The following is a 16449-nucleotide window of genomic DNA, read 5'->3' on the forward strand; positions in this document are numbered from 1 at the left end:
TGATTTCTTGAGTTGGTCTGGTTTCTGCCCCCTTCCAGGTGTGATTGAAATAGAAATTTAAGGTCCTGCATCACAGGTCCAAAGGTAGCTCAGAGAAGGACCCAGAACCAAGTTTGGCCTATCCCAGGAGCTAGTTTATTTCTGGAAGCTTCCATTCAAAAAGACTTTGGGTCTTCTTAAAACGAATGTATATCTCCCTACTCAACATATTATAGTTTACTGAAATTTGACCCTCATGTTTAAAAAAGAGTCAGACTCTGATTTTCCTTAGTGAAGTCTTTAGTTAGATTCAGATACCTACTTATTTTATTATGCTCATGTCTTAGGAATCCTATTAAGTAGATGTTACAGCTATGAAGTTTGAAATGATACATCCTATGAACAGCATTTGAAGAGCAGAATAAAGTTAGGTGTCTGAAGTCTAACGTGATTTTGTCCAAAAATTAGTCTGTGGTTTGACTGTCAAAAGGTTCTCTGTTTGTTTAGGAAAGTAAAGGGATAGCTCTGTAACAGGCTTAAGGAAAGCTGCCCCCATATGCACGAGGGAATTTTCAATACAAACTACCATCTTCTGCACCATTCCATTGCAAATTCAATTTTAGATGGTTGGCAGCTATGCCATGCCTCTGCTTCTTTTTATAGTCTAGGAAATAACCCTCAATTACATGAATTAGAGTAGGTCAATTAAAGAACACCAGGGCATAAAGATTATGAAGAAGATTCTCTTGTGTCACAAATTATGCATGAAAAACAATTCTTCCTCTCCTATTCTTTAGTAATTGGTAATCTTTCTAGAACAAATATATTCAAGTAAGCTTCCAATGCACACTTTGTACATCGCATGCATAATCAGTGTTGAAATGAGAGCTGGATGTTGGTGAATAATATTTTCTGAGTCAGGGGTCAAGGCTGCCTTGTATTCCTCTGGGTGAGATGTAGAAGTTGCAGGAGATTTTAGTTGAGTATTATCCCTAAACAGATTTTTTTTATAGACTTGTCTCTTTGCTCCCTTTTACTTACTCTTTCTTTAGTGTGGTGTCGTATACATAATTTAAGTAACCAGGGAATGTCTCTGGGCTCAAAACCACCTGCTGGCTTATATTAGCTAATTAATGGTGATTTATCTGAGTTACTAATTTGAGTGGAGCTGATTGCCTTTAGGAATTTGGGAAACGTTGTAAGAATTCTGATTAAAATTATGCCTTTGTGATGGACAGTCTCCTTAAAAGGCTTTTAAGAAATGTTTCCTGTTAGCAGATTAAAAAAAAAAAACAAACAAAACGAAAGTGCCAAATTGATGACCTTGTGTTGTTTTCTGGCTCAAATCACGTCTTATGGCAGCTTGCTTCACTCTGTGATTCAATTTTATCTCTGCCAGGCTTCTTCTCATTTTGTCTCTTACATTAGGGTTTATTTGCCTTTCACTGCTTGAAAAATAGAACTGATCTTGAATCCATAGAGTTTAATCATTTTTGCAAAAACTGATACAGTAGATTTATTTCAGCCAAACTCTGTGTTAGGCTGGCTTGATTCCCAGGACCTCAATGTGTGAATTTAATGGCGGTACAATGTCTGAGGTAGGAATATAATAGAAAGCTCTCACAGGTATATCTATTGGATCAGTATAATTTCATTTTTTGTCTGCTGGTCTCAATGTCTCTTAAGGCAATGTAGTGTGTAGACAACAAAAGCTGGCCATCTCTCTCTACTGTGATCCCATGGATGTTAGAGCCCCTCAAGAATCACCTTCTCAGATAAAGTATACAGTAAGCAACTGTTAAACATACAATGAGGCCTCTATGAAACATCAATTTTATTAACTGTGTTTAATTAATGAGTGGTAATGAACACGTGGTTACTGCTTTGAGTCTCTTGGATTTAGAAATAATTTGTCTAACCTAGGCAATCATCTCTCCTCCCCCCAAATTAATGCAAGAAATGATTGTGCATTATATATATATATATATTAATGCAAGTAACAGTGCATTATATATATATATATATATAGTTTCTACTTATTACTTATTAATTCACAATATATCTTTTAAGGAAGAAGGTACTTTTCACATATGCACATCATTACAGTTAAAAAAATTTAACTATTGAAATACAGGCATAAAGGAATTCAGGGCTGAAAAAGAGATGAGAATTGAGTTCTCAGTGACCTCAGACTTATAGTTTGCCTGGCTTATCTGATACTAAGGAGTGTGGATGAAATATGATTTGCCACATTTTTCTGACTTCTGATACACTTCCATGACGACATGAACACCTTCCTTTAAAAAAATAATAATATACTCCCGTGTTCTCCATTAGTTATCAAATTTGACAACCAAACAAAGCTTTGTTATTTGAGTTTTGAGCTGCAAACGATTAAGCTGAAGTTATTTCTGGTCTTGGGACTTGTAGTCAGTTCCCTAGGGATGAAGTTTTCCTAGGAGTCAGTGCTCTTGACTTTTCAATAGTTCTCTCCCCTCTTTGGTTCCTCAGAGTGAGGAATTTCAGTTCCCAGAACTTCTCTGTCTCTATTTTAATTGCACAACTTTCTGTCTTTAGCTAAAGTGCAAGGTTCTTTAGTCATACTAAATTCAAACATTCTCTTCTCAGTTGTTTGTGCTCTACTTCTGAGTTCTCTCTCCGCCACCTACCCTCCCCCCGCGTCCCCCATCCCTGCCTTGAACTATGACGGCTTTAAGTAAATGAGAAGCTCTTCTTCAAAGTCAATGAGCTCTTCTTCATCTCTTCATTTACTTTACATTGAAGAGCCATATAGTCTTGTGGAGAGGGATGAAAAATTGCCTGATCTCCACTACACATACTTAGTTCTCCTATTTCTGACTTTACTAAGTACGAGGCAATCCAAGTCAAAGTCCAACTCACTGCATGGTGGTTATAGATCTCAGGCATCCCCACCTTCACTGGAACATAGTGGAAAGTACAGTAAAACAGAACATTCATCTGCATGCAAATTAGTGTGCGTAGTGTGAGATTGCAAAGGGTTTGTTAAAGGTGATAAGCGATGGAATTTAAGCTACTGCTTTTAAGGTAACACAAATGAGCAGATGTACTTAGCTCATAACTTTCAGATATTGATAGGTTTAGGTAAATGACACATTTTTGAAAAAGGTGAAATCTCTCAGTGGTTAACTGATTGAAGGCAGAGAGCATAGCCAAGAGAGAAGTAGAGGCTATATCAGTTTCTTTATTTTAGTTACCACCTAAACTGAGCTCCAAAAGTGGAAGTCATAGACTGTGACCTCCAAACTTGCTGCACTTATGGACTTCACCAAAAAGCCTCCTTTTTTTTTTCATCTGCACCTTATTCCTTTTTCAGAGATGGCACATTAATATTTATAGGCTAACTCCATGCAAGTTCTAAACTTTGTTCTAGAGAAAAGATGACACTAAATAACAGGGTTGATTATTGCTAAGCCAGAGGGGAGGGCAAGGACGACAGTGACCTGAATTTAATTCCCACTTTTCCATCCTTCTTCTACAACAATGCAACATAGTGATGTTCCCAGAGCACAAAGCAGAGGATACACCCCCAAATCATCTTAATCAAACCATTTGTTGAAAGTCTGACTTATGGATTTGATGTTCTTGGTGATTTCTAATGCTCAGAACTAGTTTGGCATTAAGTATTCAATCACCTTGTGATCTGTTCCATTTCAAGAGTGGTAGAGGGGAGAAAATAGACTCCAAATCATAGCTACTGTCTTGTGCAAGGTTCTTATTAAAAACAGCATATTTCTGTAGCCCAGAGGGCTTACAGCCTCTTCCAAAGCAGAAGCGCTGCTCTAAGCTAACCTCAAGGGGCTACTCGAGAGAGATGCAGCCTTCACCCCTCTCACGGGGCAGGGGGGGACTGATAGTATCATATCCGATCCCAATTCCCAGCCTCCGTCAGCCCAATAAGAAATATTCCTTAAGGCATTACTGACATGCAGTTCCCTGGTTAATTGGTTAATAAGTATTTCAATAAGAATAATTAATTTTAAAGAGAAAGAAAACACTTCACAGTAGAATCCATTTAGGAGAGTACATATACCTAGGCTCAGTGAGGTAGGAGGATTTGGGTTTTTTATCATGTTTGAACATAGATATCATTTGCTTCTGTTATATCACTTGTGCTTGACATTTTATCTACAGATAATCAAAATATAATAAAGGGATCACCTCCAGACTGAGGCTCTTAACAATGATGAGCAAAGAGATGCTTGGAGACAAGATGCTGAGGAACAGAAATGCACTGAACAAATTCAGTTCAAAAAGGATGATCATGTCCTGAGGTTACACTAATGTGAATGTTTTTTCTTACTGTCTGCTAAAAGTGACAGCAGCTATAAAGAGTTTTTTTTCTTTTTTTTCTCATTTTTTTCGCACAAAGATCACCAGTTTCCAGTTTACTGATTAGACTGTTTCATTTTTCATGCAAAGGCTTGTTGACTTTAAGTTTGGCCATAAGCATTGTTTATATACTTTTATATGTGTTACCAAAAAAATCTTCACTAATATTATAAGTCAGATCTTAATGTACGATTTCATCATTGTCTAGATCATAAAATTGCAATTAAAGGTTTGGAAGAATTTTAGGGCTTATTTAAAAATCATTAGCCTGGTATATCTTAAAGGCATGTATGTATAGGTATGTCTTAAAGTGTAATTGTCTGCTATTTTTAACATTTAGAACATTACATCCTCAATATAAAAAAAGAGAAAAGTTTATAACTTTTTTTTTTAATGTTTTTTGGCTGCATTGGGTCTTCGTTGTTGCAAGTGGGCTTTTTCTAGTTGCGGCGAAGCGGGGTCTACTCTTCGTTGGGGTGCACGGGCTTCTCATTGCGGTGGCTTCTCTTGCTGTGAAGCACGGGCTTTAGGGCATGTGGGCTCAGTAGGTGTGGCTTGCGGACTCTAGAGTGCAGGTTCAGTAGTTGTGGTGCACAGGCTTAGTTGCTCCGCAGCATGTGGGATCTTCCCAGACCAGGGATAGAACCCGTGTCCCCAGCGTTAGCAGGCGAATTCTTAACCACTGTGCCACCAGGGAAGTCCCAGAAAAGTTTATATTAAGGTAAATTCACATGGAAGAGGTAAATATTTCATAGAAAGTAATTCCTTGTAAGTTAAATTATAATTTAAATGTCTAGTTATTTCTTTAAAAGAAACCCAAATCACAAGTTAACATTTAGTAAAATGCATTCAACTTCCAGGTCTTAATTTCTAAATCAAAGCATGGGCTAACTTTGAAAATAAAACTTTTTTTTTTACCTACCTTTTTATCTTACCTACAACATTGAGAGCATTTTATATAATTGCTCCCTGAAAGCATCTCTGCATGTAAGTATACGACCCTTCAGTGATAACAAGGTATTCATCGTCTTACTTCAGCACAAATGCAGTTGATTTGGTTTGTCATGTGGTTTCAAACCAAGTGAATCGATTAGACAGGCAGCCTTCAAAAGACGGGCAGACCTTGGCATTTGCCCAGATTTACCATTTTAAATGATGATACTCTATGGCTGGAAATAAAAAAGAAATCTTGATCTAGGAGTGCGAATTCAAAGGATGTAAATCAACTGTCAATAACATTGACTGAAATGTTTTTAAAGCTTCAACTCTCTAGAGGGGACTGTTGCTCAGAATATATGCCCTCTGCCATAAACACATATGCAAGTCAGATAGCTGAATTCTCAAGGAGAGCAGAATGCTAAGGGCAAGTTGGGGGTCTGAGAAATGGAGTACATCTGGGGAGCAGAGGTCTTGAGTCAAAAACTTATTTACTCACACTCAGTGTCTCAGTTCAGCTGTGCTCTGCTAAACGTTAGGAAGAAAGAAGTCAGATTAAGCCAACAATTCTAACGTATGAATGGCCATAACCTTCTTACAGGTGTTCACATTTAAAGATGAATGTTTGTTAACTTAAAGAAATACCTAATTACTGAACCTAACTAGAAGTACCTAATTACTGAATAGAGAAGCAAGATACATATAAGCAAGTAATTTTGACACATGAAAAAAATGCTTTTGATAAGGAGATTGTTATGTACAAGGCTGGTCTTTGGGTTGGTGTCTACCCCAGAACAAATCCCTCTTTCATTTGTTACTATTTTCATAGCTGTTTCTCTCTCTTTACTTCTGTACCAATAGGTATTCTCAGAAGTTTACAAATCATTTAACATTCTTATGGCATTGATGGTAGATGAGGAAGCTTCGTTGTTTGGATGGGATTGGCAGAGCTGAATGTTTCTAAGTGAATATTTTAATAATATATTTATTGTACATGGACTACCTGTCTGATTAAAAAAAATAAACAAGAAAACTCAGTATTGTTTAAAAGTCGGTTTGTGATAAAGCCATTAGTCTCATAACTGCTAAATTCCATTGCAAGTGATATTCCAAACTGGGTTAAATGATATTATATGTAAATATATTTCAGCATTAGGTTTTATGGGATTTTGGCAGAGGATGAAATCACAAGATATAACGAATTGTTAAACAACTTTTTTGCAATCAATTTATTTATTTTATTTTTGGCTGCGTTGGGTCTTCATTGCTGTGCATGGGCCTTCTCTAGTTGTGGTGAGCTGGGGCTACTCTTCGTTGCAATGCACAAGCTTCTCATTGTGGTGGCTTCTCTCGCTGTGCAGCACGGGCTCTAGGCACACGGGCTGCAGTAATTGCAGCATGCGGGTTCAGTAGTTGCAGCACGTGGGCCCTAGAGTGCGCAGGCTTCTGTAGTTGTGGTGCACGGGCTCAGTAGTTGTGGCTCGCTGGCTCTAGAGCACAGGCTCAGTAGTTGTGGTGCACGGGCTTAGTTGCTCTGTGGCATGTGGGATCTTCCTGGACCAGGGCTCAAACCCGGGTCCCCTGCATTGGCAGGTGGATTCTTAACCACTGTGCCACCAGGGAAGCCCTGCAATCAATTTATAAGCCAAAAAGAAAATATAAATTTTAGCTGGGTTAGATGGATTGTTAGAAGGATTGTGAATTGAGAGGAAGCCTTGGTGGGTTAATCAGTGTTCTTAGAACATTTAGAAGCTGTTCAGTTCTTCAATGAATTGTTTAAGGTTAAAGAAGATCACTGACAAATTTCAACCTGAATTCCTTTGGAATCATTCACTGAACTGTGCTGTAAACGAAACACTGAGTCCATCATTGCTTTAGCAAGTTGGCGTTATAGATCTCTAGAGTTTCCTTAGGTTTCCTTCATAATATTTTTCACCTCCAGCTTTGGACGTGAGAAAAAAAACGTTTTCTTATGGTCTTAGTGCAAAAATTTCATTCTACTTGTGATTCTGTAATTTATTCCCCTTATAGTTAATTATATCTGGACTTGAATCAGAAAGGCCTAGTTTCAGTCCTAGTTCTACCACCCTCTGGCTGGGTCACTGGGGTCAAATTACTTAACCTCTCCCAAACCTCCATTTTCTCAATTGTAAATTGGAGTCGTCCTCTCCTCTGCTGTCTCTCTTCTGTTTTTGACAACTGACCTTGGTGCCTCACTCTTCTGTTCCAATTGCCCATGCCTTAGACCTTTCTCTACTTTTCTTCTCCCACAAATGAAAACTTATTATTTTGTCCCATTGCCTCAAGGCCTTGCTCACATGTTAGCTAGCTAATAATTCCTCTTCAAGAAAACAAAATGACTTAATTTAGTGGAAGCAGACATTTCTTCTTAATGATAATAACTTATATTTGTATAATGATTTATAGTTTATAGTGCCTATACATATATAATCTCAGTTAATTCACATGGCATCCCTGAAGTCGGGTATTATTATCTATATTTAGCGGATGAGGAAACAGAAACTAACAAGAGGTCAGGAGATCTTCTCAAGAATACGTGGATAAGTTGAGACTCGAGTTCTAGGCCAGCTTACTCTAAGTGCAGTATTCATTCCTCTTCACAGCTGTAATCAGGTAGTACTGAGAAATACAGAAACCTCAGAACTGAGGAATAGCTGATAATGCAAACATAACAATGGAGAGATTCTACCCATCACTCATAGCCATGTGTTCTAAGACAATCTATTTAACCTGTCTGGGTCTCAGTCTCTGCACCTTTAAAATTCAAGGGCTGGACCTCTTAGGTTCATTTCAGCTTTAACATTCCATGATTCTACAAATATTAGCATCATAGTTGCAATTTCTATACCAATTTTCACTTTCTTTTCAGTTTATGTCAATAGTTTGCACAGAGAATTTAATTATCAGCAAGTATAATAGTGTTTAAAAATGTGTTATCATATATATTTTTAAGATAAGGAGAGAGAGTAGAGAAAATTGAGTATTAAATTTAAAGATTCAAATAGGAAAGTATAACTACCAATTTCTCTTAACCAAACAACAGCTTCTGTGGGGTTGCCTTCTATATGGAAAAGTGCTTAGTTTTAGGAGGGATGTCCATGGAATAAGAAGGGGGCGCCATCCCCATCAGTCATATCAACTCTAGCCATTAGGGGTTGGAAATGTGCAAATAAAGAGACGTGGAAATAAGATCTTCGACATACTTGTGGATTAAATTTTAAAAAGTCAGATGTAAAACAGTATTAAGCCACGTAGTCAATACTGATGTTGCCTAAGTTAAACACAATTCTCTATTATTATTATAAACTGTCTGAGAAAATCTGGCCCAATTTTATAGGATAGGCTAAAAGCAAAATTAAAGAAAAAGATGACATTTTGAAGGTTCCCCCCCCACCATTAACACAATGAGGCCGACTGAGCTGTGAAACTGTGATGGAAATATTAGAGCTGTTGTGTCTGAAAAAAAGGCAGTGATCATTTCATTCTTCCTGTCTTTTAATGCTCCAGGGTTTTGGAGACGAATAGAAGCAATAAGTTCACTTTGCAGAATTAACGCAGTAATTCTTTATCATAAGAGCAGAGCATTACCTCAATCTGATTTTGCTACAAAATGGTTCAAAGTCTATTTTTAATGATGGCCCTAATTTGTTAACACCTTTTAAATTATTAATCCCCTTTATATTCAAGTAGTTATTGCGTGTCATAACAATGTATCTATGCAGGGAAATTTAATAGTATTTTCTAGATGTCAAGAAAAGGCTTGTTCTTCAAAATGTTATTAAAACTGATAATGAGCTAAAGAGTTGCCATAGCAAACACTGAAATTACTGTATCAATCAGCATTGGGTGCTCTTATTCAATAAACAGAAATTAACCTATTAACTATGCCTAACTTTCGTCAACAAGATGGTTGCTTTCAAGCATTTCTCTCCTCTTCAAATCTTTCTTTTCTTAAAACTACATATTGCTGTATAATATTAGAGTTTTGAATCAAGTCCTTGGTATCAGTATTTATGGTTGAAATTCTAAAAGTACACATGTCATGAATGTTTTATATTAATGATTGCAAATATTTTTACTTTCCTTTTAGATGGAAATTGACATTTTTGAAATAAAAAATACCATATCTGAGAAAGTCAAATACCCAAGTTTTTAAATCATGTTACAGAATATTTTCCTGATTTTGAGGATTTAAATTTTCTTTCTTATTTTATGAATTATGGGTTTTTACTAAGGCATACCTACAAAAAATATAATAGTGAAATGTAGTACAAGGGTATACCATTGGTTATTTAGTTTTTAGATACTAAAATAAGGATAAAGAATATAGTTTTATACATGTTCCAAATAAAGATGTAGATTCAAAAGCACTTTACACATTATTAAAAGCAACAGAAAGTCAGTCCCAGTTGCTGCTGTGATTCAAGCAGAACAGAACAAATGTATCTTCACATAGTGGGTGTGCCTTAGTTCTAATTACGCTTCTAATTCTAGTTACGCTTTGGGCTGATAATCAGTGTCACACAAAAATGACCCAGAACTGGCTTTCATTCGGATACTTTTCTATTATTTCTCATAAAGTTTATGGAGGTTGTATGTCTTTAGTTGCTTTAATAATTTCTAAATTTCTAAAAAAATATTACACTGCACACTCTAGGTCATTTAAAATAACATTCAAATGATGAACATTACAAATTACACGTGTAGCTGAACACAATAGCTGAACACAAATAATAAAAAAAAATAACACGGGCTTTTGTGCTTAAAGCATTTTGTGTCTGTTGCAACTCCCCTGAAGTAGAGAGGGTATATATATCATCTTCATTGAATAGATTAAAAGGCAGACCTATAGAAGTTAGCTGATTTGTTCAGCTAGCAGGGGCAATTGGGAAAAGAATCTAGACTTCTTAAGCTTATAATTCTAGTGGTTCTCAATCCTAGCTGCTTCTTAGAAATCACTTGGGAAGCTTTAAAAAAATACCATTGTCTGGGTGCCACCCAGTCAATGCCCATTTATATCCAAATCCTTGGGTATGAGATCTCTACATCAGTGGTTTTAAAAAGCTGACAGAGGATTCTAAAGGGCAGCCTGGGTTGAGAACCGTAGGGAACTTGTTAAAATGCAGATTCTGATCCGGTAGATCTGCGTGGGCCTGAGCTTCTGCATTTCTATTGCAGGTAAAACTCCCAGGTGATGTTCAAACATTTTGAGTAACAAAGTCATCCTTCCTCCTTCACATCAGTTTCTATTACTACCTCAATGGGAAATTGTAAAACATCTTCACTTTCTAAAAAATAGGATCTTTTATATTTAAGGAATTAGAGGCAAGTATTTCCTTGAGTAGGTCTGTAATTTGACTTAAATAAATTATAATTTGTTTGACAGAAATACACTCAACTGAATTCTGATCTTTAAGGGGCTCAAAATTAAGCATGATCTAATAAGAGATAAACTCCAAATTCAGAAAATCTGGGGTCAATGACCAAACAGGGCATAGTTCTTGGTTCAAAGCATGGATTCTGCGATCAAACAAACCTGGGTTCAGATTGCAGCTCTGTCACTCACTACCGTGTCTCCTAATCTTCCTAAACCTCAGTTTTCTAATGTGCAGAACGGCAGTACTAATAATATTCGTTCATTTATTCGATAAATACATTCAAAGCCTACTCAATGAGAGGCACTAATATTCAGTGGAGAAGAGGGTAGCCAAGGTCCCTGCCACCAAGAAGTTTACCTGTACCTAGCTTATAATATCTTTGTAGGAATAAAAGAGATACTGCCTAGAAATTGCTTAGTATGGGACCTAACATGTAAAGGCTCAATAAATGTTAGTCATTATTTTATATTAGCTCTAAGACTTAGCTGTTATTATGTCCAATTAGCGCATACTGTTTTGATATGTTGATAGCCCCAATAAGGACAGGAACCATTGATTAAATATACTAATCATAATTTTGGATACAGAAAAGAGCTTACACAGGCACATTATGTGAATATGCCCAGGAGCAGAGAGCTTAAGCCTTCATTATTACAAAATGCATGGACTTTAGTTCTTAGTTTTATGGTCAGTTTTTGGTCAAAGGCTATATGTTGTTCGGATGTTTCTAATAAAACTAATGACTACGTATGTCTGTAAATGTGATCAGTAAATTCAAGTAGTGGCAATATAGAAAAAAAATTTTAAATTTCCTTGAATGCAAATTCATTGCTAAAAGCTTTGCATCTCATTAGCTTAGTATTGTTGAAAATGGTTCATTTAATTATGAAATAATTTTTAAAGCAGATTTTCCATTTTTTTACATTTTTAAAGAGATACCTTTTTTTTTAAGTTGAGGTATAGTTGACATATCACATTATGTTAGTTTCAGGTGTACAACATAATAATTCAATATTTGTATACATTGCCAAATGATTACCACAATAAGTCTAGTTACCATCTGTTACCATACAAAGTTACAATTTTTTTTTTGTGACAAAAACTTTTCAAATATGCAATACAATATTATTGACTATAGTCATCATGCTGTACAGTACTTCCCTATGACTTATTTATTTTATAACTGGAAGACGGTACCTCTTGACCCCCTTTTGTCTAGCCCCCAACCTCCCTCCCCTTTGGCAGCCACCAATCTGTCCTCTGTACCCATTATGTTTTGTTTTGTTTGTTTGTTTTGTTTTTTTAGATTCCACATATAAGTGAAATCATACGGTTTTTGTCTTTCTCTGTCTGAATTATTTCAAATAGCAAAATACCCTTGAGGTCCATCTATGTTGCTGCAAATGGCAAGATTTTATTATTTTTTTATGGCTCTTCTTTATCCATTCATCCATCCACGGACTCTTAGGTTGTTTCCATATCTTGGCTATTGTAAATACTGCTGTAGTGAACATAGGGGTACATATCTCTTTTCAAATTAGTGTTTTCATTTTCTTCAGATAAATACCCAGAAGTGGAATTGCTGGATCATTTGGTAGTTCTATTTTTACTTTTTGGAGAACCTCCATACTGTTTTCCATAGGGACTGCATCATTTTACAGTCGTTCCAACAGTGTATCTGGGTTTCCTTTTCTCCACATCCTCACCAACACTTGTTATTCCATCTTTTTGCTAATACCCATTCTACCAGGTGTGGTTCTGATTTGCATTTCCTGATGATTAGTGATGTCGAACACCTTTTCATGTGCTTGTTGGCCATCTGTATGTCTTCTTTGGAAAAACAGGTATTCAGATCCTCTGTCACTTTTTTTTTTGTGTGTGGTATGCGGGCCTCTCACTGTTGTGGCCTCTCCCGTTGCGGAGCACAGGTTCCGGACACGCAGGCTCAGCGGCCATGGCTCACGGGCCCAGCCGCTCCACGGCATGTGGGATCTTCCCGGACCGGGGCACGAACCCGTGTCCCCTGCATCGGCAGGCGGACTCTCAACCACTGCGCCACCAGGGAAGCCCTCTCTGCCAATTTTTTAATCAGATATGTTGTTGGGTTGCATGAGTTCTTTGTATATTTTGAATATTAAACCCTTACTGGATATATGATTTGCAAATATCTTCTCTTTTTTAGTAGATTGCCTTTTCGTTTTGTTGCTGGTTTCCTTCACTGTGCAAGAGCATTTTAGTTTGCTGTAGTCACACTTGGATATTTTTGCATTTGTTGTCCTTGCCTTTGGAGTCAGCGCCACAAATTTATCACCAAAACCAATGTCAAGGAGATTAATGCCTCTGTTTTCTTCTAAGAGTTTTATGCTTTCAGGTCTTACATTCAGTCTTTAACCAATTTTGAGTTAATTTTTGTGCATGGTAAGATAGTGGTCTAATTTCATTCTTTTCACTGGCTGTCCAGTTTCCCCAACACTATGTATTGAAGTGACTGTCCTTTTCCCATTGTATATTCTTGGTTCCTTTGTCATAAATTAATTGAACATACATGCATGATTTTATTTCAGGACTCTCTATTTGCTCCATTGATCTATATGTCTCTTTTTATGCCAATACCATACTGTTTTGATTACAGTAGCTTTATAAGATAGTGTGAAATCAGAGAGTGTGATGCCTCCAGCTTTGTTCTTCTTTTTCAAAATTGCTCTGGCTTTTCAGGATCTGTTGTTGTTCCATACAAATTTTAGAACTGTTTGTTCTATTACTGTGAAAAATGCCATTGGAATTTTGATAGGGATTGCATTGAATCTATAGATTGCTTTGGGTAGTATGGACATTTTAACAATATTAATTCTTCTAATTCCTGACCATGGAATATCTCTCCATTCAACTGTGTTTTCTTCAATTTCTTTCATCAAAGTCCTGTAGTTTTCAGTGTACAGTTCCTTTATTCCCTTTGTAAAATTTATTCCTAGGTTTTAAATTCTTTTAGATGCAATTATCAATGGGATTATTTCTTAATTTCTCTTTCTGATAGTTTGTTATTAATGTATAGAAACACAACCTATTTCTCTATATGAATTTTGTATCCTGCAACTTTACTGAACTCATTTATTAATTCTAAGGGATTTTTTTTTTTGGTGAAGTCTTTAGAGTTTTCTATGTCATTTTCAGAATAATATCCTCTGCAAATAGTGAGTTTTACTTTCTTTTTCTTATTTGGATGCATTTGTTGGAAGTCCTAACTCAATACTATGTTGACTAAAAGTGGAGAGAATGGCCATTGTCTTTTTCCTCATCATAGAGGAAAACCTTTCAGCTTTTCATCATTGAGTCTTATTAGCTGTGGGACTGTCATACATTGCCTTTATTTAGCTGAAGTGTATTACCTCTAATCACACTTTGTTGAAAGTTTTTATCATGATGGATGTTGAATTTTGTCAAATACTTTTTCTGCATCTATTGAGATGATCTTATAACTTTTATCCTTCATTTTTTTAATGTGGTGTATCAGGTCGATTGATTTGCAGATGTTGAACCATCATTGAGTCCCTGGAATAAATCCCACTAGATCATGGTATATGATCCTTTTAATGTATTATTGAATTTGTTTTGCTAATATTTTGTTGAGGATTAATGCATCACTGTTCATCAGGAATGTTTCGCCTGTAATTTTCTTTTTATGTGATGTCCTCATCTGGTTTTGGTATTGGGGTAATGCTGCCCTCATAAAATAAGTTTGGAAGCATTCTTTCCTCTTGAATTTTTTGGAAGAGTTTGAGAAGGAAGAGTATTAAATCTTTTTTGAATGTTTGGTAGAGTTCACCAGTGAAGCCATCTGGTCCTAAACTCTTGTTTGTTGGGAGGATTTTGATTACTGATTCAATCTTTTTATTAGTAATCAGTCTACTTATATTTTCTATTAAGTCACAATTCAGTATGGTGGGTTGTATGCTTTTAAGAATTTATCCATTTCTTCTACATTGTCCATTTTGTTTGTGTATAATTGTTCACAGTAGTCTCTTATGATTCTTTGTGTTTCTGTGGTGTCACTTGTAATTTCTCCTCTTTCATTACTGATTTTGTTTATTTGAGTCCTCCCTCTTTTTTCCTTAGTGAGACTAGCTAAAGGTTTGTCAATTTTGTTTATCCTTTAAAAGAACAATCTTCTAGTTTCACTGACGTTTTCTTTTTATCCTCTATTTTATTTTTTTCTGCTTTGATTTTTATTGTTTTCTTCCTTCTACTAACTTTGGGATTCTCTGTTCCTTTTTTAGCATAGAGTTAGATTGTTTGTTTGAGATTTTTGTTGTTTCCTGAGGTAGGCCTGTACTGCTATGAACTTTACTCTTAAAACTGCTTTTGATGCATCCATAGATATTGGGTTGTTGTATTTCCATTTTCTTTTGTCTTGAGGTATTTTTAAAAATTTCCCTTTGATTTCTTCATGACCCATTGGTTGTTTAGTAGCACATTGTTTAATCCCCACCTATTTGTGATTTTTCCAGTTTTCTTCTTGTATTCAATTTCTAGTCCCATAGCATTGTGGTTGAAAAAGGTGCTTGATATGATTTCAATCTTCCCAAATTTGTTGAGACTTGTTTTGTGCTCTAAAATATGATCTATCCTGGAGAATGTTCCATGTGTACTTGAGAAGCAAGAGTGTTCTGCTCCTTTTGGATAGAATGTTTTGTATTTACCTGTTAAATTCTTCTGGTCTAATGTGTCATTTAAGGCTGATGTTCCTTTATTATTTTCTGTCTGGATGATCTATTCATTGATGTAAGTTGGGTTTTAAAGTCTCTACTATTATTGTACTGCTGTCAGTTCTCTCTTTAGGTCTCTTAATATTTGCTTTATGTATTTAGGTGCTCCTATGCTGGGTGAATAAATATTTACAAATGTTATATCCTCTTGTTGGACTGATTCCTTAACATTATGTAATGCCCATCTGTGTCTTTTATGACATTTTTTGTTTTAAAGTCTATTTTGTCTGATATAAGCATAGGTATTCCAGCTTTCTATTGGTTTCCATTTTCTTGAAACATCTTTTTCTATCCTTTCACTTTTAGTCTGTGTATGCCCTTACCTCTGAAGTGTGTCTCTGGTGGGCAGCATTAAGATCGGTATTGCTTTTTTAATCCAATCAGCCACTCTAAGTCTTTTGATTGGAGCATTTAGATCATTTACATTTAAAATAATTACTGATAAATATGTACTTATTGACATTTTGTTAATTGTTTTCTGCCTGTTTTTTAGTTTCTCTCTGCTTCTTCCTTCTTTGTTCTCTCCTGTTATTGTTTGATAACATTCTTTAATGTTATACTTAGATTCTTTTCTTGTTGTTTTTTGTATATTTACTACAGCTTTTTGCCTTACGGTTACAATGTGACTCACATATAATAGTCTACTTATACAGTAGTCTATTCTAAGTCAATAGCAACTTAAGTTTGACTGCATTCTAAAACTGTACATTTTTACTCCCCATCCAACAAGTTTTATGTTTTTGATGTCTTTTATACATATTTTTATTTTGTGTATCCCTTAACTAATACTGTAATTATAGTTGCTTTTTTCTTTTAACCTTCATCCTAGCTTTATAGGTGATTAACACACTACCTTTACTGTATATTTACCTTTACCAGTATGATTTTTACTTTCATATGTTTTCTCGTTACTAATTAGTGTCCTTTCTTTGCAGCTTAAAGACCTTTTAAAATTTCTTGGGGGCTGGTTTAGTGATGATGAACTCCTTTACCTTTTCCTT

At 35.7% G+C, this 16449-nt stretch overlaps 1 protein-coding gene across 3 annotated transcripts in view; it reads right to left on the minus strand.

The window, feature by feature from the left end:
- TTC29 (tetratricopeptide repeat domain 29) overlaps positions 1-16449 on the minus strand; it is a 255369-nt gene that overhangs the window by 46699 nt on the left and 192221 nt on the right. The window contains exon 12 of one of the 3 annotated variants that reach the window (XM_060147137.1): positions 6785-6913. The exons of the other annotated variants lie outside the window; for them this stretch is intronic. Within the exon in view, the coding sequence (XP_060003120.1) occupies positions 6888-6913 (26 nt within the window). The 3' untranslated portion in view covers positions 6785-6887. Of the gene's footprint in view, positions 1-6784; positions 6914-16449 lie in introns of those variants that run through there. 3 annotated transcript variants of the gene reach the window in all.

Source organism: Lagenorhynchus albirostris, chromosome 4, assembly GCF_949774975.1.
Source record: "Lagenorhynchus albirostris chromosome 4, mLagAlb1.1, whole genome shotgun sequence".
Classification (NCBI taxonomy): Eukaryota; Metazoa; Chordata; class Mammalia; order Artiodactyla; family Delphinidae; genus Lagenorhynchus; species Lagenorhynchus albirostris.